Source organism: Plecotus auritus (assembly GCF_963455305.1).
Source record: "Plecotus auritus genome assembly, chromosome: 10".
NCBI lineage: Eukaryota > Metazoa > Chordata > Mammalia > Chiroptera > Vespertilionidae > Plecotus > Plecotus auritus.
This window is the reverse complement of record NC_137785.1, coordinates 9,269,628-9,296,518: the sequence shown is the minus strand read 5'-3', so window position 1 is coordinate 9,296,518 and position 26,891 is coordinate 9,269,628. Positions and strand designations below refer to the sequence as shown.

The window sequence follows — 26,891 nt, the reverse complement described above, 5'->3', positions numbered from 1 at the left end:
TGGATTGTGGCTCCGATGGTTGGCGCGCTGTCGAGAGCACCGGGAAAGTTGCAGTTTCGATTCTGGCCGTTTCGGGTTCGATCCCGGTGGGGGCGTACAGGAGGCAACCCATCCATGGATCTATCTCACAGCAATGTTTCTCTCTCAAAAAAAAAACAAAAAAAAACAACAACAAATAAATAAAAAGCTGCTGTCGTAAGAGTTCTTTGACCAGACCGCCCAACACAATTTAGCTCGTTTCGTATTTACCTCCCCAAGCTTGAGTCCCAAGCTTGAGTCTCTGAAAATATTACTCACTTTAAACAAGAGTTAAAGTGCTCGGAAACGAGATAAAATTCAGGAGTTTCTCACCTGCCAGCCATCCCTGGCTACCGGGTCCTAAGTCCCGGCTTTGCCTTCCGTACGGCAGTCAGGCCTCCCAATATGGCGGCCCCATGCGGCGGCGGCGTCGCAACAGGGCGCCGCCATATTGCCGGGGAGGGGAATGCGGAAGTCGCTTGCGTTTCTGCAAAGGCCTCAGGTCCTCGCCCGCCGCCACGGGCTGACGACATATCTGAGCGTCGCTGGCAGCAGCCGAATCCGTTCGCGGAAGTGTAGCGGTTAGGCGCTCCTGGTGGGCTGGAGAAAGCAGGTCAGTGCGCTCTCGTCCTGTCAAGTTTATAAAAAATGTTTTGCCTCCTGTGAGGTTTGCCAGAGTGTGGAAGGGCTGTGGCTGGAGCCGTGGGGGGGGAGCGCCAAGGTGTTTGGGAGGAAGCAGGTGTGATGCTCCTGCCTGCGATTGGGGTACCTTTGGGGTCATCGGCGATTCGGGGTCGGTAGAGATCAACTACAGGGTCCCGACTTGTCAGGGCCTTTGCGGGTCTCTGTGAGGGACGCGGGTGGCATTTCGGATGATCGCGGAGTCAGGTTGCGGTTCGGGGTTTCCCGTGGGGCTCAGTGACGTGGGGGCCGGCGTGGATGCCGTCGCGTGAGGGCGTCTGGCCCAGGATTCGGAATAATAACGGGCGTGTGACAGATCAGAGTCCCGGGAGGCGGAAGCCGTGGTCGCCCGGGCCCCCGGGCTGGTGGGCGGGTTGAGGTTCCGACCTCGGCTGCTGGGAGGGGACGGAACCCCCGGCTGGAGCAGAAGGCAGTTTCCCGGCTGGGAATGAACGAGTGCTGTTGGCAAGTGGGCTGGTTATGGACAGCGCTGCTGTGAACGTCCTTGTACGGGTGTTCCGCTTCCGATGTGCCCTTATTTGGGGGGGGGGGGGGAGGGTGTAGCTTAGATGTAAACCTCAGAGAAGGCGGCAGAGCCCAGGAAGTAGTGAGGAGAAGCCCTGTTTTTAGCTCATTGTCCAGGGGCTGGCTCACAGCAGCGGAGAGACGAACCCAGCCTCGCCCATGGGTCACTCGTCCTTTGTGGCCGCTTTTGAGCTACAAGCGCAGAACCGAGTCCCGGACACTCAGACCCGTGGCCCTCAGAGCCGCACATCTCTGTCCGTCCCTGTGCACGCTGTGCACCGGGCCCTGCTTCCACCTGGTGCTTGTTTGCCTGACGCGCACGCACACTTTCTCCTTTGCTAACAGAACTTCATTGTATGTAGCGCCCATCCCGCTGGCAAGGTGACCCGCATCCCAGTGGATTAGTGAGTCTTGGTCTGTCTCAGCCACCCTGGTGGCTCCAGCTCCCGTGGCTAGTGCCTGAGTTTCTATGAAATGAACTGGGGTACGTGGTGCGTAGTTCTAGCCAATGTAAGTGAAAGTGTGCCTGGTGGTTTCTGGGAGACATTTTCTCTTAAATAGGTAATTCCGGAATCTCTTTTTCCATGTTGATGAAATACTGTCTGACTATAACCTTAATTTTCTGTCCTCCTTTCTACTGTGAATAATTTATTTTTATATCAATGCATCAATGCATTGGCTCAACTCTCCAATACAAAACAGGAAATTGGGGTTGCAGCGGAAATTTGTGTCCTGTTGCTTACCCAGAAAATTCACCTGCCACAGTGTGTGGGGTTAACAGTTCCTAAGATGTGGGATCATAAAATTATCATTCATCCACGATTTCAAATTGATTGACATATATGTTTTTTTTTTTAATATATTTTACTGATATTTCACAGAGAGGAAGGGAGAGGGATAGAGAGCTAGAAACATCAATCAGCTGCCTCCTGCACACCTCCCACTGGGGATGTGCCCGCAACCAAGGTACATGCCCTTGACCGGAATCGAACCCGAGACCCTTCAGTCCGCAGGCCGATGCTCTATCCACTGAGCCAAACCGGTTTCGGCAGATTGACATATATGTTGATAGTATTCTTTTAAGACTGAAAAAGCTTCTTTAATGCGATTTATATCTTCCATTGATTATTTTTTTTAAATACTGTGCTTGCACAAGTTTTCTCTAATACGTCTCACTCCAAATGCATGTATTTTATTGGTTCTTTTAAAGGACAAACTTTTGGTATTGTTGAGCTCTTCCATGGAATTGTTAACTTAAAATCTACAACTTAATCAGTATGAAAGCACTGTTTACATACATGTACATATGTCCTGCTCACAGATGTAAGAAACAACACTCCAGCACCCAGTGGTGTTCTGTGAGCCCCACCCCAATTATATTACATCCTCTCACCCACAGGTATTACCATTGCTCTCCCTACCAAGCACTTTAAGGCTTTTCTTTATGTTCTATCATATCATTAATCACTCCTGATCTTCATAGTTTATTCAGATTACCTGTTTTTAACTGTATCAATCATCTTACATTATGCATTTTTAATGTCCGGTTTCTTTTTGCTCAGTACATAGGTGTATATTGTTTTTGCTCTGTAATGAGGGTCAGGTAACCCTATTCTATAATGTTTACTCCTATAATTATTTTAGGAGTTGCAAGCCACAGAATGTCTCTCCCATATGCTTCACAAAAAAGTGTTTTTGTTTTACCATTTAAAAATATTTTTTATTGATTTCAGAAAGGAAGGGAGCCGGAGAGAGAGCGATTGAAATATCAATGATGTGTTCTGAGGTGGGGTTCATTCTTCTTCTCCCCATCCCCCCACTGCCAGCGTGGACATCTGATTGTCCCCGAGCCATTTTTTAAAAAGACATCCTTACCCTCCTCTCTGCAGTGCTTCCCGTGTCATCACGTCTATCTGTACGTGAGTCTGTCTGTTCAGAGGCATTTCATTCTGTTCTTTGGCTGACTTGTCTGTTGTGCTAACATGGTGCTGTCGTAATTACAGTGACTCGAAGCCCTCATAACTGACAGAGCACGTCCTTCACCTGTTTTTAAAGGTGTGTAGAGCTGTCAGTTAGGGATTTTGATTGGGATTTCATTGGGTCTTTATATACATTTGGGAGACACGGCATCTTTAAACTGTTTGCTTTTCTGAGTCATCTTCACAGTCATCTATTAAAATTTACCTCAACAGCCAAAACTGGTTTGGCTCAGTGGATAGAGCGTCGGCCTGCGGACTCAAGGGTCCCGGGTTCGATTCCGGTCAAGGGCATGTACCTTGGTTGCGGGCACATCCCCAGTGGGAGGTGTGCAGGAGGCAGCTGATTGATGTTTCTCTCTCATCGATGTTTCTAACTCTCTGTCCCTCTCCCTTCCTCTCTGTAAAAAATCAATAAAATATATTTTAAAAAAATTTACCTCAACATTTCTTGCTACCTATGAAATATTTTTTATGTTCTTCCACATAACAGGTTACACATGTTATTATTTTGTTTGTTGATGGCCTGTTTGTCTGGCAGTTACTGCGGGAGGGATGTTGAAGTCTTGTACTATTAGTCTGAGTGTGTTTATTCTGTTTTTGGTTCATTTTTACTGTATACATGTCAAGGCTTTGTTACTAGGTGCATAGGGACTGCAAACTTAGTTACACCAGATTATTTGTGGTGACTCTTTTCGTGACTATCTTTTTCTAATCTTTTCTTTCAAGCTTTCCATATCATTATGTTTCAGATGTGTCACCTATAATGGCATGTTATTCCGTTGTAGATTTTAATTATGACAGGTTTTTAAAAATATATTTTATTGATTTTTTTACAGAGAGGAAGGGAGGAGGATAGAGAGTTAGAAACATCGATGAGAGAGAAACATCGATCAGCTGCCTCCTGCACACCCCCTACTGGGGATGTGCCCGCTACCAAGGTACATGCCCTTGACCGCAATCGAACCTGGGGCCCTTGAGTCCGCAGGCGGACGCTCTATCCACTGAGCAAAACCGGTTAGGGTGAGTATGACAGTTTTGAGGTATTTGTATTTAATGTAATTAATGGGAATTTTTGTTTTGCATATACTTAATATAATTTTAGCATGTTCTGTTTTATTTATTTTAAAAACAAATATATATTTTTAATTTTTAAAAATTGATTTGAAAGAGAGAGGGAAACACTTATGTATGCATTCATTGGTTGATGCTTGTATGTGCTCTGACCCAGAATCAAACCGATACAGTCTTGGCATATTGGGATGATGCTCTAAGCCAGTGGTCGACAAACAACGGCTCGCGAGCCACATGCGGCTCTTTGGCCCCTTGAGTTTTTAGCAAAGGCCAGCTTAGGAGTACCCTAATTAAGTTAATAACAATGTACCTACCTATATAGTTTAAGTTTAAAAAATTTGGCTCTCAAAAGAACTTTCAATCATTGTACTGTTGATATTTGGCTCTGGTGACTAATGAGTTTGCCGACCACTGCTCTAACCAACTGAGCTAGTTTTGAAACAGTCCCCTAAGTGTGCTGTACTTGTTTTCATTATTCTCTTTTCTGTATTTTATTTCTGTCTCTTTCTCACTCTCTCTGTTTTTGCAATGTTTTGGACAATTTTAAAAATATGTTTTTATTGATTGTAGAGAGAGAGGAAGGGAGAAAGAAAAACATCAATCGGTTACCCCCCCCCCCCCCCGGCCCCATACACACATGACCAGGAATCAAACCTGCAACCTGGGTATGTGCCCTGACCACGATTCGAACCGGCAACCTTACATGGGCTAATGCTCAAATGACTGAGCCACACTGGCCAGGGCTCAGGTGTTGTTTTAAAATCATATTTTCCCATCCATCAGCATGTAAATTATATACTTTAAGAAAACTGTTAGTTTTTAAAAATATATATATTTTGTTGATTTTTTTACAGAGAGGAAGGGAGAGAGAGTTAGAAACATCGATGAGACAGAAGCACTGATCAGCTGTCTCCTGCACACCCTTTACTGGGGATGTGCCCCCAACCAAGGTACATGCCCTTGGCCAGAATCGAACCTGGGACCTTTCAGTCTGCAGGCCGACGTTCTATTCACTGAGCCAAACCGGTTAGGGCAAAACTGTTAGTTTTTATTCTGACACTAGAGACTGCATACAACCTGGAACTTTGTTAAATTCTTGTCTTAAATAGTACTTTATACTTTTCTATGACAATACAGGGATCTTAAAGAACTTCAAGCCCTGACCGGTTTGGCTCAGTGGATAGAGCGTCGGCCTGTGGACTGAAGGGTCCCAGGTTCGATTCCAGTCAGGGGCATGTACCTTGGTTGCGGGCACGTCCCCAGTAGGAGGTGTGCCAGAGGCAGCTGATCGATGTTTCTCTCTCATCGATGTTTGTAACTCTATCCCTCTCCCTTCCTCTCTGTAAAAAATCAATAAAATATATTAAAGAAAAAAGAACTTCAAATTCATTTACCACCTTCCAGTTCATTTACCATCTTGGGTACTTTCGTATGTATTCAAGACCCATAAGACATTATCATTTTTGCTTATGAGACACAGCTGAGGGCTTGCCCAGTGCACTGGTTTTCCGCCTGAAATGTGATCAGAAACGTTTGAGGAGGCACCTGAGCACACAGCTTTCAAGGGAAACAGTGCCCAGACCCTCTCCTTCCCCACGCTCTGCTGTGTTAGTGATTTTCCTGACACTCACCTGCTCCTGGGGCCTGGGGCGGGCATGAATGTCATTTCCCAGGTCTCCGGTGACACTCACCCCACTTAACCTCCACAGGATAAAGGGGTGCCTCCACACAGGTGGAACCTAAGGCTCTCTTGGCCAGAAGAATACATTCTTCCCGACACCATTTGAAGGGACACTAGCGATCCTGTGGCCTTGTGTGAGGTGAGTGCTCAGAGCAGGGTAGCGTCGGGGCCCAGAGGAAATGTCCCACCCGTGGGGTTCTCTCCTCCGTCCACAGGCCTGACTCCCCACGAGCAATAGAACCTTGTGAAGCAGGAGGACGCTGCGGGTTGGGTATCAGCATTTCCGTGAGGCCCCTGACTGCAGGCGGATTTCTGTGCAGAAATACAGAGCAGACCCCGACACACAAAGGCAGGGCCTCGCCCTTGCAGCTCTTCTCAGAGAGCAGAAGGAAATGCGCCAGGCTCAGGGGATTGGGTTTGTTTTATCCTTCCCTTTCTTCATTAATGGATGTCTAGAGGCCTATAAAAACCACCTCTGTTAATCTGAAAAGTATACATATATATGTATATCTTTTGTCTCTCAAATACGAAGTAGTGTTTCTAGGTTAAAAACATTTTTTTACATATTATAGAAACTTCTAATTGGATGAATACATGAATGTCTGAATGCATAATTACAAAATACAAGATGGGGCAAAGTTTGTGAGTATACAAACCACAATTTATTCTTGTATTATGATTTATTATTGCATCATATTTTTAAACTGTTTTCATTGATCAGAGAGAGAGAGAGAGAGAGAGAGAGAAACATCCATGAGCGAGAACCATCTATTAGTTGCCTCCTGCCTGTCCCTCCTGGGGATCAGGCCCGCAACTGGTCGTGTGCCTTGGCCAGGAATTGAACCTGTGGCCTCTCCTTGCATGGACAATGAAGCTATCAAACTACTGGCCAGGGAGATTATTGTATTATATTTCACACGAGTAATGGTAAACCTACTTTTGCCCCATCCTGTGTTTTACTAGGCATGTAATTATTCAACTGCATATAAAATAAAACCCCAGTTGCTACATAGATGCAGCTTATAGAGTGAACATGAGCAGAAAAACTAACATTTCTTCCATATCACCTAAAGAACATCACGCCATTGCACAACATGGAATTGTCACAGGAACCCCTGACATTTCACGATGTGGCCGTGGACTTCACCTGGGAGGAGTGGCAGCTCCTGGGCCCCGAGCAGAAGGACCTGTACAGGGACGTGATGGTGGAGACCTACAGCCACCTGGTGTCAGTGGGTGAGGACAGCTCCCGTGTGTCACTCAGCGGGTGCCCTGTTTTTCCTTTCTCAGCTGCTTAGCTGTTCAGAGTAACTCCAGTTCTCTGACATGGTGGGATCTCAGGTCCTTCTCTTGGGCCAGACAGGAGGGTATAATGTCCTCTCTCCTGAGAGAAAGTCTTTGTGTTACAGATGGGAAACCTGCTCATTCCTCGAGATGTTACATTCTCCCTCTTGACAGACTCCAGCCCAATGTAATATGTCTAAGTCTCTGTCATTATTCCCAAGCAGGGTATCAAGCCAGCAAACCAGACGCGCTCTCCAAGCTGGAACGAGGGGAAGAACCGTGGACAGTACAGCATGGACGCCACTGTCTAGTCTCTCCAGGTGAGGAGGGGGAGAGCCAGCAAGGCGGGCAGCTGGGGAGTCACATTCTAGTTAGAGGCGGTGTCAGAGCTGTGACAGTGAATGAAGAAAATCAACCTACCCTTTTTCTTTGTAGAAGTTTCAGAGAACACAGCCTTTTTTTTAATCTGATAAAAAAGCTTATATTATCCACCTTGTGTTTTTGTTTACATAGTTTTCTTCCTCCTGAGATTCTCAGATCTTCCTCCTTTTTGTCCCAGTCACAGTGTCTCTGCCTGTGTTAGCACCTCTCTTGCTATGAAATCCCACTTTCCAGGTCTCTCTGGAAGGACAGAACTTGGAATTCATCACCTTTTTCTTACTACTGAGCTGTTAGCAGTGGAATGGCTCTTTGATAAGGTGCCTTTAAGCACATTGATGAGGGATGTGAATCAGCTCCCTGGAGTGTTTCAGATGTGAGACGATGGGACGTTCAAGGCGGTATATCTGGAATTGTGTGAGGAGCTTCTAGAAAACTTGTCTGCATAGCCAGTAATGAGCAAGAGGGAAAATGACTAGAGGTTCCGAGATGTTGGTCACGCATTGCCTGGGGAGGCTATTTAAGACCTTGCTTTCATTCCAAATGAGTTGAGACACCCGCGGGGACTTTTGAGTAGAGGAATAGCATTATTTAACTACTTTTTAAATTTTTTTATTTTTTAAAATATATTTTTTTATGGTTTTAGATAGAGAGAAAGGGACGGGGAGAGAGAGAGAGAAGGAACATCGATGTGAGAGTGAAACATCATTTGGTTGCCTCCTATGTGCACTGGGGCTCAAACCCACAACCTGTGTATGTGTCCTGACCGGGACTTGAACTGGTGACCATTTGATGCAAAAGGCGTTGCTCAACCAACTGAGCCACACTGGTCAGGTCACTAACTTTTTAAATGGACAACCTTGTCTATAGTACAGAAGGTAGAAATGATCAGGGAGAGGAGTGTACTCTTATACTCATGGTTACAATTTGTGACAGTAAAACAGTACATATTAATATTACCAAAAATAAAAGGTGCACAGGAAAGAATCCAGGAGTCTTCATGGAAAGTGCTAAATCAGCTCTGGCCGGTGGTGCGCAATGGTTACAGCGTTGACCCTTGCACTGCAGGTTCACATTGGATTCCCAAAGGACATACAGCTGGGTTGCAGATTTATTTATTTATTTATTTATTTATTTATTTATTTATTTAAAATATATTTTATTGATTTTTTACAGGGAGGAAGGGAGAGGGAGAGAGAGTTAGAAACATTGATGAGAGAGAAACATCAACCAGCTGCCTCATGCACACCCCCCACTGGGGATGTGCCGCAACCAAGGTACATGCCCTTGACCGGAATCGAATCTGTGACCCTTGAGTCCGCAGGCCGATGCTCTATCCACTGAGCCAAACCGGTCAGGGCTGGGTTGCAAATTTAATCCCCTGTCCCAGTTAGGGTGTGTGCAGGACCCACCAATCAATGTGTCTCTGTCACATTGATTTTTCTCTCTGTCTCTCTCTCTCTCTCTCTGTCTCCCCTCCCTCTTCCATCCACACTCTCTAAAAATCAATGGAAAAAATACCCTTTGGTGAGGATTAACAACACCAGAAACATTCAAAATCACCCGACCTAATCTGATCTTTTTAAAAGTGTCTAAAGTTAAGAGACAAGAAGCAGAAGTAGCAGAGGTGGTTTTCCATTAGCCTTAAAGCAAAGAGGAAACAGCATGTTGACTCTGGAAGCTGAGGGCCTCAGTCCTACAACCACAGGAACTGAATTCTGCCAAGAACCAATGATCTCGGAAGAGGTCCCCACCCCTAGATGAGATTACGGCTCTGGGTGACATCTTCATGCACTTTTTTTTTTTTCTTTTAGAGAGAGTGAGACACACAGACAAGGAGAAGTGAAACATCAATTTGTTGTTCCACCGGTTGCTTCCTGTATGAACCCTGATTGTGGATCGAATCCACAACCTTGGCATATTGTGGTGACCCTCTAACCAACTGAGCTTCCCGACCAGGGCTTCACCCTGTCTTAAGTCCCTGAGACAAGGCCCTGGTTAGGGTATGCTTAGAACCCTGTCCCATGGAAACAGATAACAAATGTTTATTGTGTTAAAAAAAATTGCTGAATTCTCCCAGCAATGATGTTAAGGATTGCGAACCAGGGAAGTTGACCCAGCTCGTGTCTCTAACCCCAGTAAACTCAAGAGGTTACATTGTTATCCAAAGCCTCAGGCACAAAGAAACATACATCTTCCATAAATCCCATTGTTTGTATATATGATCTGGTATTGCCTAAAACCTCAGGCATAAAAAAGACATATGCAGCAGGATATTACAGGGAATTGGACATTATCTTAAATTAGTCAGTGACAGTCCTTTCTTTGGAATGTGTAGGGATGGTGTGACCCGGGCCTGCTGAGTTAACACTTTACTGCAGGCATGTCATCCATCCCTCTGTATGTAGGAACATAGGACAGTGTGTTCCAGCCAGACCATTAGTTGGGGTTTTGATTATGGGAGCTTTTGTCTAAGTTGGAGATTCTTGCTCTGGGAGAGTTAAGTTGTCTGCAGAATGAAGAAGAATGGCAAGTTTTTGGACGATGATAACTCCCAATAGTCTGTTATGCTTATCTGGAAACCAGATTCTGAGGATCCACATCCTTACTCACCGTGTATTTGTTCTGTACACCTGGGTCTGCAGGTATGCACCTGATCACATAGCCAATGTTTGTTTGCTTCTCTTCCGAGGACTCACTGAATTCCAAAACACTACCTGTGCTTCCACCTTTTATTCTACATGTTTTGAAACACAGTCTCATTTAGGACTCTTTCTTTGAAGAATTTGTGTATGTTGATGGAATCCACACTACTATTTTCAGATAAGACCTTTTTAAAAAATGTTTATTTTTATTGACTTCAGAGAGGAAGAGAGAGGGAGAGAGAGTTAGAAACATCAGTGATGAGAGAGAATCATTGATTGGTTGCCGCCTGCAGGCCCTCAGTGGGTATGGACCCTACAGCTCAGGTACGTGCCCTGACCAGGAATCAAATGGTGACCTCCTGGCTCATAGGTGGATGCTCAACCACTGAGCCATGCTGGTTGGGCTAGATAAGACCTTCTTTAACATTTTTATATTAAACCAGTATCTTCATGTTTGTACTTGGGTATGTAATCATCATCTTAAACTTTGTTTCACCATGCACTCTAGATTTGCCTCTCATTCTGCACTTCAGTAATATTCCTTATTTCATTAAGAGGCATTCCAGCCCTAGCCAGTTTGGCTCAGTGGATAGAGCATCGGCCTGCGGACTCAAGGGTCCCAGGTTCGATTCCGGTCAAGGGCATGTACCTTGCTTGCGGGCACATCCCCAGTAGGAGGTGTGCAGGAGGCAGCTGATCGATGTTCCTCTCTCATAGATGTTTCTAACTATCCCTCTCCCTTCCTCTCTGTAAAAAATCAATAAAATATATTTAAAAAAAAAAAAAAAAAAAGAGGCATTCCATCTTCCCAGTAGCTCAGGCCACATAATTCCTGGAGCCATTCTATTACAAACATTTTTATTAATTTTTTTTTCAGGTAGAGAGGGAGAGAAACATCCATGTGAGAGCAAAAGATTAATTGGCTGCCTCCTGCATGCCCCCTACCGGGGATGGAACCCACAACTCAGGCATATGCCCAGATTAGGAAATAAACCTGCAATCTAACCAAGTGAGCCACCCCAGCCAGGGCTGGAGTCATTTTTTAGTCCTGATTTTCATTAATGTCTTCCTGCTTCTCCCATTGAGTCCATCAGTGAACCTTGTCTTCTCTTTAAATACAGGGTGGGGCAAAAGTGGGTTTATAATGGTAAACTTGTATTATTATTTGTTAATTATTGTATCCTTTTTCAGTATGACCTACCGTAAACCTGCTTTTGCTGCAGCCTGCTAATCCTGATTTCATTCACCGCTTACATCTCCCTTATTCCTTTCACCATTTTTTTACAGGCTATGGTTGCCTTTATTTCTTTGCTTTAGATGTCTATACATTCAATTATTAAACCTTTGTTTCCTACAGATTTAACTCAATTCTGATACTATCCACCGAGAGATAGTGTCAGATCCTACAAGAGTTCAGTCTCATAAGACTGTCTCCACTTCAGATGTCAATTGCATGTCCAGATTATCACCTGTGCTACTGACTAATTGACTATACATTGGAGGTTCTCATGAGCCCTCCTTGGATTCAGTTAATTTGTTAGAGCAGCTCACAGAACTCTGAGAAATACTTACTTACATTTACTAGTTTATTATAAAGGATACAGATGAATAGGAACACAGGGCAAGGTCTGAAGGATTCCTTAATACAGGAGTTTCTGTCCCCATTGAGCTAAGGTGAACCACCCACTGGGCACATGGGTATGTCACTACCCCAAAGCTTATCAGATTCGCTTAAGAGTTTTTATATTGCTTTGATCTCTAGGCCCTTTCTTTTATTCCAGATGTCAGTAGTGGGAGCTGAAAGTCCAACCATCTAATCAATTGGTCTTTTTAGTGATTAGCTCCATCCTGAGAGTATGTAGGGAGGGACTCTGTGCTGTCACCTCATCAACATAAACTCAGATGTTTTTATTTATTTATTTTTTAATATATTTTATTGATTTTTTACAGAGAGGAAGGGAGAGTGATAGAGAGTTAGAAACATCGATGAGAGAGAGAAACATCGATCAGTTGCCTCATGCACACTCCCCACTGGGATGTGCCCGCAACCAAGGTACATGCCCTTGACCGGAATTGAACCTGGGACCCTTCAGTCCACAGGCCGATGCTCTATCCACTGAGCTAAACCGGTTAGGGCTAAACTCAGATGTTTTTAATGGAGAACTAAAGATATCTCTATCACTTAGGAAATTACAAGGGTTTTACTACCTCAATGTCAAGAACTATGAGTGAAGACAAGTATATTTCTTATTTTACATCACATGAGTTTGTCACTACATAGTTACTTCACATGAAGGCTTTTTTAAACAGTTTTATTTCAAACTAGAATTATGAGAGATTACAGACTGATTCACTTCTGTTCTGTCCTAGAACTCAGGAACGTCCGTGATCCTCTGCCACATCACCTGCACTGTCGAAGCATTCAGAAGAATGTGGAACGATGCTGTGAATATAATATGTTTGCAAATATTGTTAATCAGAGTGGAGGTCATTACCTATTAAAGCAAAATCATGATATGTCTGAGATAAGTGAAAAACTTATAGAATCAAATTTAAGTTTTCAAAACCAGAACAAGAGCTGTAACTTAAAAAATTCCGTTGAGTTGAATGGAGATAAGACATCCATTGTGCATGCTAACCAGGAACAATTTTACACTGAAATCATGTTGCCTGTCAGTACCAAAATGATTAATAATAAGTCCCAGATCAACGTAGAGAAAGCACATGTATGCATTGAATGTGGGAAGGCCTTTGTGAAGATGTCTCAGCTCACTGATCACCACAGAGTTCACACGAGAGAGAAACCTTATGGGTGTAGTCTGTGTGGGAAAGCCTTTAGCAGAAAATCCAGGCTCACTGAACATCAGAGAATTCATACAGGACTCAAACAGTATGAATGCACTGAATGTGACAAAACCTTTCTCAAGAAATCACAGTTCAATATACATCAGAAAATTCACATGGGAGAGAAACCTTATACGTGTAGTGAATGTGGGAAAGCATTCATCAAAAAGTTTTGGCTCATTTGTCATCAGAGAACTCATACAGGGGAGAAACCCTATGGGTGCAGTCTATGTGAGAAGACCTTCTGTACAAAGTCTAATCTAAATAAACATCAAAAAACACATACAGGAGAGAAACCTTACAGATGCAGTGAATGTGGAAAAGCCTTTGTTGAGAGAAATCATCTTATTGCCCATCATCGAACTCATACAGGAGAGAAACCCCATGAATGCCATCTATGTGGGAAGACCTTCCGTATAAAATCTAATCTGAATAAACATAAAAAAACCCATACAGGAGACAAGCCTTATAAATGCAGTGTGTGTGGAAAAGGCTTTATCGAGAAGAGACGTCTTATTGTACATCATCGAATTCATACTGGAGAGAAACCCCATGGATGCAATCTATGTGGGAAGACCTTCTCTACAAAGTTTAGTCTCACTGTACATGAGAGAATTCATACGGGAGAGAAACCTTACACATGCAGTGAATGTGGAAAAGGCTTTGTCAAGAAGAGTCATCTTATTGAGCATCACCGAACTCACACAGGAGAGAAACCTTTTACATGCAGTGAATGTGGGAAAGGATTCTCATTGAAGCAGTACCTTATAGGACATCAGCGAACTCATACTGGACAGAAGCCCTATGTATGTAGTGTGTGTGGTAAAGGTTTCACCATGAAGCGTGATCTCACCGTACATCAGCGAAATCATACTTCAGATAAACCATATATGTGCAATGAATGTGGAAAAGGCTTTATTGTGAAGCGTGGTCTCATTATACATCAGAGAACACACACAGGAGAGAAACCCTATGTGTGCAGCGAATGTGGAAAAGGCTTCTCGGTGAAAATGCAGCTGATTGTACATCAGCGAACTCATACAGGAGAGAAACCCTTTTTATGTAGTGAATGTGGGAAAGGCTTCTCAACGAAACACTGCCTTATAGGACATCTGCGAACTCATACTGGAGAGAAGCCCTATGTATGTAGTGTGTGTGGAAAATGCTTCACCATGAAGCGTGATCTCACTATACATCATCAAAGTCATACATCAGAAAAACCATATATGTGTAGTGAATGTGGAAAGGGCTTCATCGTGAAGAGTCGGCTGATTGTACATCAGCGAATACACTCAGGAGAGAAACCCTATGTATGCAGTGAATGTGGGAAAGGCTTCCCACAGAAAAGGCAACTGCTTGTACATCAATGGACTCATACAGGACAGAAACCTTATATATGTAGTGAATGTGGGAAAGATTTCACAGCAAAACGTAATCTCATCAGACATCACCTAAAACATACAAGAGACAAGCCCCAGGAATGTAGTGGAAAAGGCTTCACCATGAAAACTGATCTTACTTTACATTAGCAAAGTTATACTTAAGAGAAACTGTGTATGTACAAAGAACTGGGGAAAAGCTTTACCCTGAAGACTCATGTCAGTGTACATCAGCACACTCAGATGGGAGATAAAATTTCTATGTGCAAGAAATATGGCAAAGGCTTAATTGGGAAAAACATGCTCATTGCACATCTGTGAATTCATATGGAGAGAAACTGTATATATGCAATGAATGTGGAAGGAGAATACTGTGGGTATTCTTCAGCAAACTCATACCATAGAGAAGCCATACAAATGTAATAAAAGTGGTTAAGGCTTTAGGAAGAAGACATGCCTCATGCAACATCAGAGATTTCACTCAGGAAGGACTTCCTTTGCATGTACTGAATGTGGAAAATTTGCATTCAGCAAAAATGATCTTATTACCCATCAGAGAATTCACATGAAAGAGAAACCCTATGAATGAATTGAATGTGGGAAAGCCTTCACTACAAACTCAGGACTATATTCATCAAAGAAAACATACAGGAAGGAGGCCCTAAGAGTGCATCAATTGTGGAAAAGCTTCTGACCACTTGTCAATTGTTAAATGTAAGAGATTTCACAGGTAGTTGTTTTGGGGTAAGCCTGTTGCCAGTTGTAGGCCATCTAGATAATAATATTAAAAAAAGATAATAGTATGCAGTAAAGAATAACTTAATACAACAGGAAAGATAGGGGAAAAAATGAATAACTTACTACAAAGAATTTAGTACTATCATATAAAATCAGGTCACTTACCTGATTTTATATAAAAAAATTACAAAACAACTCGGATACAATAAGCCTTCATGAAAATATTTTAGGACATTATATGTCTAAAAAGTTTATCCTGATATAAATCCTATGAATGTGACAGAATAGGAAATTCTTTATGGGAAGTAGAACTTACAATATGTGATCATCAGAAGTCATGAATGAATATTTCTTCTTTTTTTTAAAAAAAAATTTTTGAGACTCTTTAATGCAGGCATGTCTCTTTATATTTTTATTTTTTTAATGTATTTTATTGATTTTTCACAGAGAGGAAGAGAGAGGGATAGAGAGTGAGAAACATCGATGAGAGAGAAATATCGACCAGCTGCCTCCTGCACACTCCCCACTGGGGATGTGCCCGCAACCAAGGTACATGCCCTTGATCGGAATCGAACCTGGGACCCTTGAGTCTGCAGGCCGACGCTCTGTCCACTGAGCCAAACCGGACAGGGCATGAATGAATATTTCTAATTATGGAAAAGCATCTGCCCAAAAGTAAGACCTCAGTAGATGGCATTTTACACTAGACAAATAATTTTCTCTGGCAGGGATATGGCATGGTTTGCAGTAACTCACGTTGCCTTATCATTTGCCAGAAATTCGGGCAGAAATAACTCATGAACACATTCAATTTGGTGGACTTTAGGAAAACTTCCAATAACTTAATGAAGAAAAGAATCCTTGAGTGAAAAAGCATTCTGTCACAAGTCTAAATCTCACAAGCAATTGGGGACAGGATACCTTCAGCTATAATTTCTAAAAATACATATATATCAGAGAGGAAGAGAGAGATAGAAACATCAGTGATGAGAGAGAAGCATTGATCAGCTGCTCCCCACACACCCCCTACTAGGAGTTGAGCCCACATTGCAGGCGTGTGCCCTAACCAGGAGCTCCTTATCCATAGGTCAACAATTAACCACTGAGCCGCACTGCCTGGGCCCTTCAGCTATAATTTTAGTTGCCTTGCCATTGACTTTATAACTTTTAAACAGTTACTGTTATCCTCATCATGAATAAAATTTTAATGTATACAACACAGAAGTGGTCTATGCCTGTTTTATTACGTAATTAAATTTTGCACTTCTTTAGTTCTATCAGTTATTTCAAAATACATGAACTACTTAAAAATGAAACTGATACTCACTTTTAAGGATAACATTTTAATGTGTTTGACCAAGTATATAAGTAATATCAAGAAGCTTATAAAATTAATATAAACATGATGTTATTTATAACTATTAATTTTAAATGAAGTTTAGAATCACAAAAACTGCAATTTATTTTTGTTTCTAAAACCATAGTATTATTTTGTGGTTTTTTTTAATTTCATATAAATGGAATCATACATCTGTCCCCTTTTTCCCCCCATTAAGCCCCTCCAGCTTGCCCCTACCCCCTTACCCCCGTCCCAGGTTTTCACCACCTAGTTGTCTGTGTCCTTGGGTTATGCATATATAAATACAAGATCTTTGTTTGATTGCCTCCCACTCACTCACCCTCCCTGGCCTTCCCTCTGAGATTGTGCACTCTGTTCTCTGTTTCCGTGTCTCTGGATCCTCTCTGTTAATCAGTTTATTTTGTTACTTAGATTCCACATATGAGTGAGGTCATGTGATATTTGTCTTCCTCTGACTGGCTTTTTTTACTTAGCATGATGCTCTCCAGGTCCCTCCATGCTGTCTCAAAGGGTAAGAGATTGTTCTTTTTATTGCTGCATAGTATTCCATGGTATAAATATACCACAGATTTTTTTATCCACTCATCCTCTGATAGGCATTTGGGCTGTTTCTATATCTTAGCTATTGTAAATTGTGCTGGTATGAACATAGGGGTACATACATTCTTTCTGATTGGTATTTCGGGTTTCTTAGGATATATTCCTAAAAGTGGCATCACTGGATCAAATGGCAGTTCCATACTTAATTTTTGGAAGAAACTCCATACTATTTTCCATAATATCTGCACCAGTCTGCATTCCCACCAGCAGTGTACTAGGGTTCCCTTTTCTCCACATCCTCACCAGCACTTGTCATTTGTTGATTTGTTGATGGTAGCCATTCTGGCAGGTATGAGGAGATACTTCATTGTCATTTTTATTTGCATCTCTCTGATGATCAGTGACTTTGAGCATATTTTCATATGTCTCTTGGCCGTCTATATGTCCACTTTGGAGAAGTGTCTATTTAGGTCCTTTGTCCATTTTTAAAAATATATATATTTTATTGATTTTTTACAGAGAGGAAGGGAGAGGGATAGAGACTTAGAAACATCGATCAGCTGCCTCCTGCACACTCCCTACTGGGTATGTGCCGGAAACCAAGGTACATGCCCTTGACCAGAATCAAACCTGGGACCCTTGATTCCGCAGGCCAACGCTCTATCCACTGAGCCTAACCGGTTAGGGCCCTTTGTCCATTTTTAAATTGGATTGTTTGTCTTTCTTTTGTTAAGTTGTATGAGTTGCTTATATATTTTGGATATTAACCCTTTATCAGATGTATCATTGCTAAATATGTTTTCCCATACAATGGGTTCCCTTTTCGTTTTGTTGATGGTTTCTTTTGCTGTGCAGAAGCTTTTTATTTTAGTGTAGTCCCATTTGAAAAACTGCAATTTTCTAGAGATTGTCTAAACTCCCTTCATGTACCTATCTATTCCCAAAGGTAAAACCTTACATAGTCACAGTTCATTATCAACTAAAGTGAAAATGTTACAGTGCAGTTAACTACAGGATTTATTTGTATCTCCACTTTAAACCTGCACTAATTTCTGTTTGTTTTTATATATAGATTTTTTGTTTTGTTAGAAATTTTATTATTATTTTTTGTTGTTAATCCTCACCTGAGGATATTTTCCCATTGATTTTTAGGGAGTGGAAGGCAGAGGGAGAGACAGAAAGAGAGAAACATCAATGTGAGGGAGACATGCATGTGCTCCATCCAGGGCCAGGGATCCAGCCTGGAACCAGGGTACAGGCCATTGACTGGAATTGAACCCAGGACCCTTAAGTCTGGGGGCTGATGCTCTATCCAATGAGCCAAACTGGCTAAGGGTATATATAGTTTTGAGAAACTTTATCACATACTAGAGGCCCAATGCATGAAATTTGTGCACAGGTAAGGTCCCTAAGCCTGGCCAGCAATCAGGGCCAATTAGGTTCCCCACCTCTCCACCTCCTCCTTCCCTCGCTCCCTTAGTGCCCCGCTGCTGCTGCTGGTTGCCCACCATGTTCCACACTGCCCCCTGGTGGTCAGCGCACATCATAGCGAGCGATCAATCTCCTGGTCTCCCGGTTGGTTGAACTCCCAAGGGGACAATTTGCATATTAGCCTTTTATTATATAGGATTATATAGGATATACATTCTTTTAACCAATACCATAGTAGAAATTCAGAATTTTTTTCACAATATCCCTTCATCATCACATCCTTTTCACAACCCTAACTTTTGGAATCACAGTACTCTTTGTATCAATACTTTTGTCATTTATAGAATACTAGAGGCCCTGTGCATGAAATTCATGCACAGGTAGGGTCCTTAGGCCTGGCCAGTGATCAGGGCCAATTGGGGCCTTCTGGCTACTGGCCAGGGCCTCCCCTCCCCGGTTGCTGGCTACCGGCTGGGGCTTTCCTTAGTTCCACGCTGCCCCCTGGTCATCAGCACACATAGTAGCGAGCAAACAAACTCCCGGTTGAACTCCCGAGGGGACACTGCATATTAGCCTTTTATATACATAGATTAGAAAAATGGAGACATTTAGCAGTACTCCTTTGAGATTGTCTATTTGACCTTGTCTGGTGTAGAAAATACATACACACATATGTGTTCCTGGCATGGAGCTCCTGAAACCCTTGTAATTCACAAGTGATAATAGACTTTTGTTTCATTGAAGCTACTCTGGTTGGAAATTTCATCTCCACCCCACACATCCAGAGAGGGGTGAGGGTCTGCAAATGGAGTTAATGATCAATCATGCCTACTTAAGAAAGCCTCCATGAAAATCCCTATAGGAGGGGGTTTGGAAAACTTCTAGGTATGTGAAGACATCCAAGTATGAAGAGTGTGATGCACCCTAACTTCATAGGGATAGAAGCGCCTGTGCTTCAGACCCTTTCAGACCTCACACTGTATACCTCTTCATCTGGTTGTTCATCTGTAACTTAAAGATATTCTTTTTTTTAAGTATATGTTTTCTATTGATTACAGAGAGAAAAGGAGAGGGAGAGAGAGAAACATCAATGATGAGAGAGAGTCACTGATCGGCTGCCTCCTGCACACCCCACACTGGGGATCGAGCCCGAAACCCGGGCTTGTGCCCTGACCAGGAATTGAACCCGGGACCTTTCAGTCGCAGGCCGACACTCTATCCACTGAGCCAAGATATTCTTTAGTAAAGTTGTAAATGTCAGTACATTTTTCCCTGAGAGTTTGTGGAACCTTCATTTGAAGCCAAGTCAGAAGTTGTAGATAACCTGGGGAGCTACTAGATATGATTAGCATGTGAAATGGTGAGGGAGCAGTTTGTGGTACTGAGCTCTTAACCTGTGGCAACTGACACTATTGTGTCCGAATTGAGCTAATATGTTGGATATCAGTTGGAGTGTAGAATTCCTGGTTCAGGGAACTCCCGTATTTAATGCACACACTCTCCTGGTGACCAGGCGTGTTGTGACGGTAGCAGTACTGAGAGAACAGGAGAGGCACAAGATGGAACTACAGGTTTTTCCAAACATGCTTCTAGTGAATTCAACCTAAGATCCAGCCCCAAGCTCTCTAGGGCAGTGGTCGGCAAACTCATTAGTCAACAGAGCCAAATATCAACAGTACAACAATTGAAATTTCTTTTGAGAGCCGAAAACCAACTTCTGCACAAGGGCCACGAAGTTTCAATCGCACTGTACGTGCACGCCTGCATGTGGTATTTTGTGGAAGAGCCACACTCAAGGGGCCAAAGAGCCATATGTGGCTCGCAAGCCAGTTTGCTGACCACTGCTCTAGGGCAAGCATGTCAAACTCATGGCCTGCGGGCCACATGTCCACAATGAAAATTTTTGTGGCCCAGCCGATATAACAATATATAAGAAACGTTTTAATAAAAATTTCACTCAATTTTTACAATATCCTGTTATACATAATTATTAATAACAAACTACAATGTTCGCTAATGACTAATTATTATAATCATGTTGAATTCACTTCCCTTATGCACCTTACGTGCAGGTGCACCATTTCTATCCACTAATACTAGCAGCAAATATTTTAGCAGCCGATTGCCACATCATTAGTCTTTTTTAAAAAATTTAATAAATCTTTATTGTTCAGATTATTACAATTGTTCCTCTTTTTTCTCCCATAGCTCCCCTCCACCCGGTTCCCACCGCACCCTCTGCCCTTACCCCCCGCACTGTCGTCGTCCATAGGTATACAATTTTTGTCCAGTCTCTTCCCGCACCCCCCACACCCCTTTCCCCCCGAGAATTGTCAGTCCACTCCCTTTGTATGCCCCTGATTCTATTATATTCACCAGTTTATTCTGTTCATCAGATTTTTTTATTCACTTGATTTTTAGATTCACTTGTTGATAGATATGTATTTGTTGTTCATAATTTTTATCTTTACCTTTTTCTTCTTCCTCTTCTTAAAGAATACCTTTCAGCATTTCATATAATACTGGTTTGGTGGTGATGAACTCCTTTAGCTTTTTCTTATCTGTGAAGCTCTTTATCTGACCTTCAATTCTGAATGATAGCTTTGCTGGGTAGAGTAATCTTGGTTGTAGGTTCTTGCTATTCATCACTTTGAATATTTCTTGCCACTCCCGTCTGGCCTGAATAGTTTCTGTTGAGAAATCAGCTGACAATCGTATGGGTGCTCCCTTGTAGGTAACTGTTTTTCTCTTGCTGCTTTTAATATTCTCTCTTTGTCTTTTGCTCTTGGCATTTTAATTATGATGTGTCTTGGTGTGGTCTTCTTTGGATTCCTTTTGTTTGGGGTTCTGTGTGCTTCCTGGACTTGTAAGTCTATTTCTTTCACCAGTGGGGGAAATTTTCTGTCATTATTTCTTCAAATAGGTTTTCAGTATCTTGCTCTCTCTCTTCTTCTTGCACCCCCATAATTTGGATTTTGGTACGCTTGAAGTTTTCCCAAAGGCTCCTTACACTATCTTCACATTTTTGGATTCTTTTTTCTTTTTGTTTTTCCAGTTGGGTGTTTTTACTTCTTTGTATTTCAAATCTTTTACTTGATTCTTGCATTCCTCTAGTCTGCTGTTAGACCTCTGTATATTATTTTTTATTTCAGTCAGTGTATGCTTAATTTCTAGTTGGTCCTTTTTCATATCCTTGAGGGACTTGTTAAATTTATTGGCCTTTTCTAGAAAATTCTTGAAAAACCTTATAACCGTGGTTTTGAACTCTATATTCAGTCATTTGCTTTCCTCCATTTCTTTCATTTGTGATCTGTTTCTTTGTCTCCGCATTTTGGCTGCCTCCCTGAGTTGATAGAGTGGCTTTGTGTGCTAGGTGTCCTATAGGGCCCAGTGGCTCAGCCTCCCCAGTTACCTGAGGTGGACACTCTTGGTGCACTCCTTTGTGGGCTGTGAGCACAGTCTTGTTGTAGTTAAGCCTTGATTGTTGTTGGTATCACTGGGAGGAATTGAGGATCAGCTGTGTCTATGCTGGGAGAACTTCTGTGCTGGAGACACCCTTATGAGACAAGACTTGCAAAAGCCTCTGTGCTCAGCGTGGATGGGGCGGAGTCTCAGGGCGGAGCAGACAGCATTGGTTTCCTGTTAGCCCTGCCCTACTAGGCCCCTGTGTCTCAGTGTCCCGTGGTAATCGCTGCAAGCACCTCTGAGAGAAAGCCGCCCTCGAGTTCCGCCCACTGCCAGACAGTCCAGTTTCTCCCTGAATGAGTCTGGGTCCCCAGAGTCTTGCCCGGAACTGGAGTTCAGAGCAGTCAGGAGCTTTTGTCTTCCTCCCGCTTGAGAAAGCCAGCCGCGTACTCAGTTGCCCGCCCTCTCCACGGGTGCGCCTTGGTACCTCTGCATTCGGCAGTTCCTCTGAGTCTCAGTGTGCTTTTCTCTTTCCTGACAGTCCAGTTTCACCCCGAATGAGTCTGGGTCCCCAGAGTCTCACCAGGAACTGGAGTTCAGTACAGTTGGGAGCTTTTGTCTCCCTCCTGCTTGAGAAAGCCAGCCGCGCACTCAGTTGCCAGTCCTCTCTGCGTGCGCACGTCTCAGTACCTCTGCCTCCTACAGCTCCTGAGTCTCAGTGTGCTTTTCTCTTTCCTTCTAGTTGTAGAATTTCCACTCAGCCAGCCTTCCTGTGGTTCTGGATGATGTCCATTTTGTCTTTTAGTTGTAGTTTTGAAATTGTTGTGCGAGGCAGCAGTTTAGGTGTTTACCTATGCCGCCATCTTGGTTTCACGTCATTAGTCTTGTACTGACTTGTTTGGTGTGCCAACAGGAAATATTTTGCTTTCAGAGAACAAGAAAAATAGGTTTATTTGTGTTACGCTTATTTTTTTTTAAATATATTTTATTGATTTTTTACAGAGAGGAAGGGAGAGGGATAGAGAGTCAGAAACATCGATGAGAGAGAAACATCAATCAGCTGCCTCCTGCACACTCCCCACTGGGGATGTGCCCGCAACCAAGGTACATGCTCTTGACCGGAATCGAACCCGGGACTCTTCAGTCCGCAGGCCAACGCTCTATCCACTGAGCCAAACCCGTCAGGGCACGCTTATTAATTTGTGCGGTTATTCAATGTTCAAGAAAAAATACTAATTTTTATTAACACGTTCTATTATTTTATGTTAACGATGAGTCATTTATTTCAGCCCTTTGTATTCAGCATGTCTCTATTGAAATAAACCTATGTTTCTATGAAATTTGAAGCTTTTGCTTTTTTGCGGCCCACATAAACTTTGTGTTCTGATGAAACTGATGAATACAGTGCATCCCATGCCTAGTTGGCCTTCGAGAGGTTCCAGCCTCTAAAAACTTAAGTAGTAGCTCTGCACTTGAGACCATGTCTTGCAGAGAGGAAGGCACTGGCATGGTCATAAGACATCTTTCTTTCCTCCCACTGGGCAGAGGCGTACCAACAGTTATGGCCACTCCCAGAAACTTCAGATTTTGCTGGATGAGGACCTAGAACCTGTGGGAGGTCAGAACTCAGACTTCCAGAAATGACCCAGAGCCCTGGACACCCACGTCTCCTGGCCCTTTGGTGTCCCTAGCAATAGCCAAAGAAGTACTGGGGGAGAGAGCACCAAATTGGAAATAGTTTAGTGCCTTTAGCAGCTGTGGGTGGAGTCTCCAGAGGCTTAAGGTCCGGTGAGCCTGATTCTATGTGAATCCCGAGTGAGGGGCCTGTGAGGTCCGTGAAGAAGGCATGCGTGTGAATGTTGATGTTTGGGAGTTTTATTTTAATTCAGTCACTGAAGAATCTGAGCATCAGTGTGGGGTTTTTGGGTTAAATCTTAGTCTGAAGATATTGATAACTGAAGGTCTGATACTCAGGGCTTAAGGTCTCCATGTCAACCCTGCTAGGCTTGGGGAAGGAAAACTGGAAAGTGTGAACCAATGAGCCATTCTTGCCATCTAGGTTAGCTATTTAATCTAAATCTAAATTAATCTAAGCAGGGAGGAATATCATTGGACAACAGTGTCTGTGGAGAATTTCTGATTGAATGTGAGGTTACTGTTTGGGGAGTACAGAGTGTCTCCGGGTTTGAGAACAAAGGAGTCTGGAAGTTCTGAGACCCATAGTCCCAGGCTAATGGGTGTTTTGAAGCTCAGCGTTTGGATGTTGGAAACATCTGTAGTTGTTCAAGTCCAAGTCCCTTATCAAGGTTCCTATTAAAATGCTGTCTCCTAGACCATTTGGGATCTTGCTCCATGGCATAGACTAATCAGGGGTCCTCAAACTTTTTAAACAGAGGGCCAGTTCACTGTCCCTCAGACCGTTGGAGGGCCGGACTATAGTTTAAAAAAAAAAAACTATGAACAAATTCCTATGCACACTGCGGGCACGGGACGAGTCGGCTGCTAAGCAGGACAGGCAGTGGCACCTGGCGGGCCAGATAAATGTCCTCGGCGGGCCGCATGTGGCCCGCGGGCCTTAGTTTGAGGACCCCTGGTTGTCAGTTTGGATCAAGTAAACTCCTACAAAAATTTTTTTGTCTTGTCCTGGCCGAGCATCTCAAATAGAGCATTGTCCCAATATGCCAAAGTTGGGGGTTCAATCCTTGGTCAGGGCACATACCAATAAATGGAACAAACTGAAGTCTCCCTTCCTCTTACCCTTTCTCTCAAAAATATTTTTTTTTTGTCTCCTACATCTACTCTTCTCAATGTTCTCACAAATCAGAGTAGTTCACCTGATCAAGTGTTATGTAAATGAGTAAAGATCGCATTTTTTTTAAAAAAAATTCTTACCACAAAGTTTACTGTTGGATATTTGCTTTCATGTTTATCGGACACAAGTAAACACAACAATTTCTTAAAATTCTTCTCACTAGTAAGTCCATTTCATTAAAAAAAATTTAGATTGCCTTTCTAAAAACTGAAATCTTGTATGAACATACATTCAAAAGTCTGCTTATCTTCTAACATGGCTGTACTTTTTTGCAATTTCTCTGACAAATAAAAGTTCCTGTTTCTTTATTGTATCACCAGCATTTCATATTTTTTGTTTTTTAATTTTAGCCATTCGAATGTCTGGGTACTTATATCACATCGCAGTGCTAAACTATAATTTCCTAATAACGAATTATGTTGACCATCTTTTCTTATGCTTAATTCCCATCTGCTTTTTTTTTTTTAAAAAAGTATATATATACATATATATATTTAAAAATACATATTTTATTGATTTTTTTACAGAGAGGGAGAGGGATAGAGAGTTAGAAATATCGATCATCTGCCTCCTGCACACCCCCTACTGGGGATGTGCCGCAATCTAGGTTCATGCCCTTGACTGGAATCGAATCTGGGACCCTTCAGTCCACAGGCTAATGCTCTATCCACTGATCCAAACCGGTTAGGGCAAAAATATATTTTTTTTATTGATCTTAATGAGGAATGGAGATAGAGATATAGAAACATCAGTGATGGGAATCATTGATCAGCTGCCTCCTGTAAGCCCCCTATTTGGGATTGAGCCTGAAACCTGGGCATGTACCCTGACTGGGAATTGAACTGTGACCTCCTGGTTCATAGGTGGATGCTCAACCACTGAGCTACACCAGCCGGGCTCCCATCTGGTTTTAAAAATATATACTTTTATTGATTTCAGAGAAGGAGAGAGAGTTAGAAACATCAATGATGAGAGAGAATCATTGATAGGCTGCCTCCTGCATACCCCACATTGGGGACCCAGCCCGCAATCCGGGCATGTCCCCTGACCAGAAATTGAACTGTTGACTTCCTGGTTCATAGGTCAATGCTCAATGACTGAACCATACTGGCTGAGTCCCATCTGCTTTTTCTTTTTAATATATATATATATATAAATAAAATTGATTTTTTACAGAGAGGAAGGGAGAGGGAGAGTTAGAAACATCGATGAGAGAGAAACCAATCAGCTGCCTCCTGCACCCCCCCCCCCCAACTGGGGATGTGCCTGCAACCAAAGTACATGCCCTTAACAGGAATCGAACCTGGGACCCTTGAACCCTTGAGTCCGCAGGCCGACGCTCTATCCACTGAACCAAACCGGTTAGGGCCCATCTGCTTATTTTAAAAGAATGTCTGTTCAAGGTCTTTGCTCATTTTAAAAATTGCCGACTTTTAAGAATTCTATGTTCTTGGTACCAGTCTTTAATGAGATAAAACTTGCTTGATGAATCTGTTCAGACTCCCAAGTATTTATTTACCTTACTCATGCCTATGGACCTCTAAGTGTTCCAGCATCATTTGTTGGAAAGTGTATCCTTCCTCCATTGAATAGCCTTTGCACCTTTGTCAAACAGTTGAGTATGTTTGATGTATGTTAGTTTTTCTTTGTTGGATCTCTATTCTGCTCCACTTACATATATGTTCATCCTTTCACAAATATTATCAATACCCATACAACATACAAGTGTTGAAATATGTTGATAGCAGTCCTGTATGATGGTTCTTTTTAGTCAGATTTTTTCCTATTTCCAACCTGACAAATATTACCTTTATCAGGAGATCAATGTTAAGTCATTTTGATATTTTCTACCTCTGAATATGGTATGAGAAAGAGACATCAATTCCAAAATGCATACCTCCTGTTTAGTGAGGGAACCTTAGACCAATCCAAAGGATGAATGAATATACAAAATACCTGGTTAGTGCCAAAACCGGTTTGGCTCAGTGGATAGAGCGTCGGCCTGCGGACTGAAGGGTCCCGGGTTCGATTCCGGTCAAGGGCACGTACCTTGGTTGCGGGCACATCCCCAGTAGGGGGTGTGCAGGAGGCAGCTGATCGATGTTTCTCTCTCATCGATG

General features: G+C 42.7%; 1 protein-coding gene across 4 annotated transcripts; it reads left to right on the top strand.

Moving 5' to 3' along the window:
• Positions 1–543: 543 nt before the first annotated feature.
• Positions 544–16,445, top strand: LOC308235188 (uncharacterized protein). Of its 4 annotated transcripts, none has more exons than XM_080643946.1 (6): positions 547–631; positions 4,040–4,223; positions 5,984–6,094; positions 7,029–7,191; positions 7,464–7,559; positions 12,633–16,445. In XM_080643946.1, exons 4-6 carry the CDS (start codon positions 7,050–7,052, stop codon positions 14,633–14,635), a joined length of 2,241 nt encoding a protein of 746 aa, XP_080500072.1. In that variant the 5' UTR covers positions 547–631; positions 4,040–4,223; positions 5,984–6,094; positions 7,029–7,049; the 3' UTR covers positions 14,636–16,445. The 4 variants fall into 4 exon arrangements, with proteins under 4 accessions (XP_080500073.1, XP_080500072.1, XP_080500070.1 ...); XM_080643944.1 differs by having other exon boundaries at positions 575–631; positions 7,461–7,559; positions 12,633–16,439; XM_080643947.1 differs by lacking the exon at positions 4,040–4,223 and having other exon boundaries at positions 544–631.
• Positions 16,446–26,891: the final 10,446 nt, after the last annotated feature.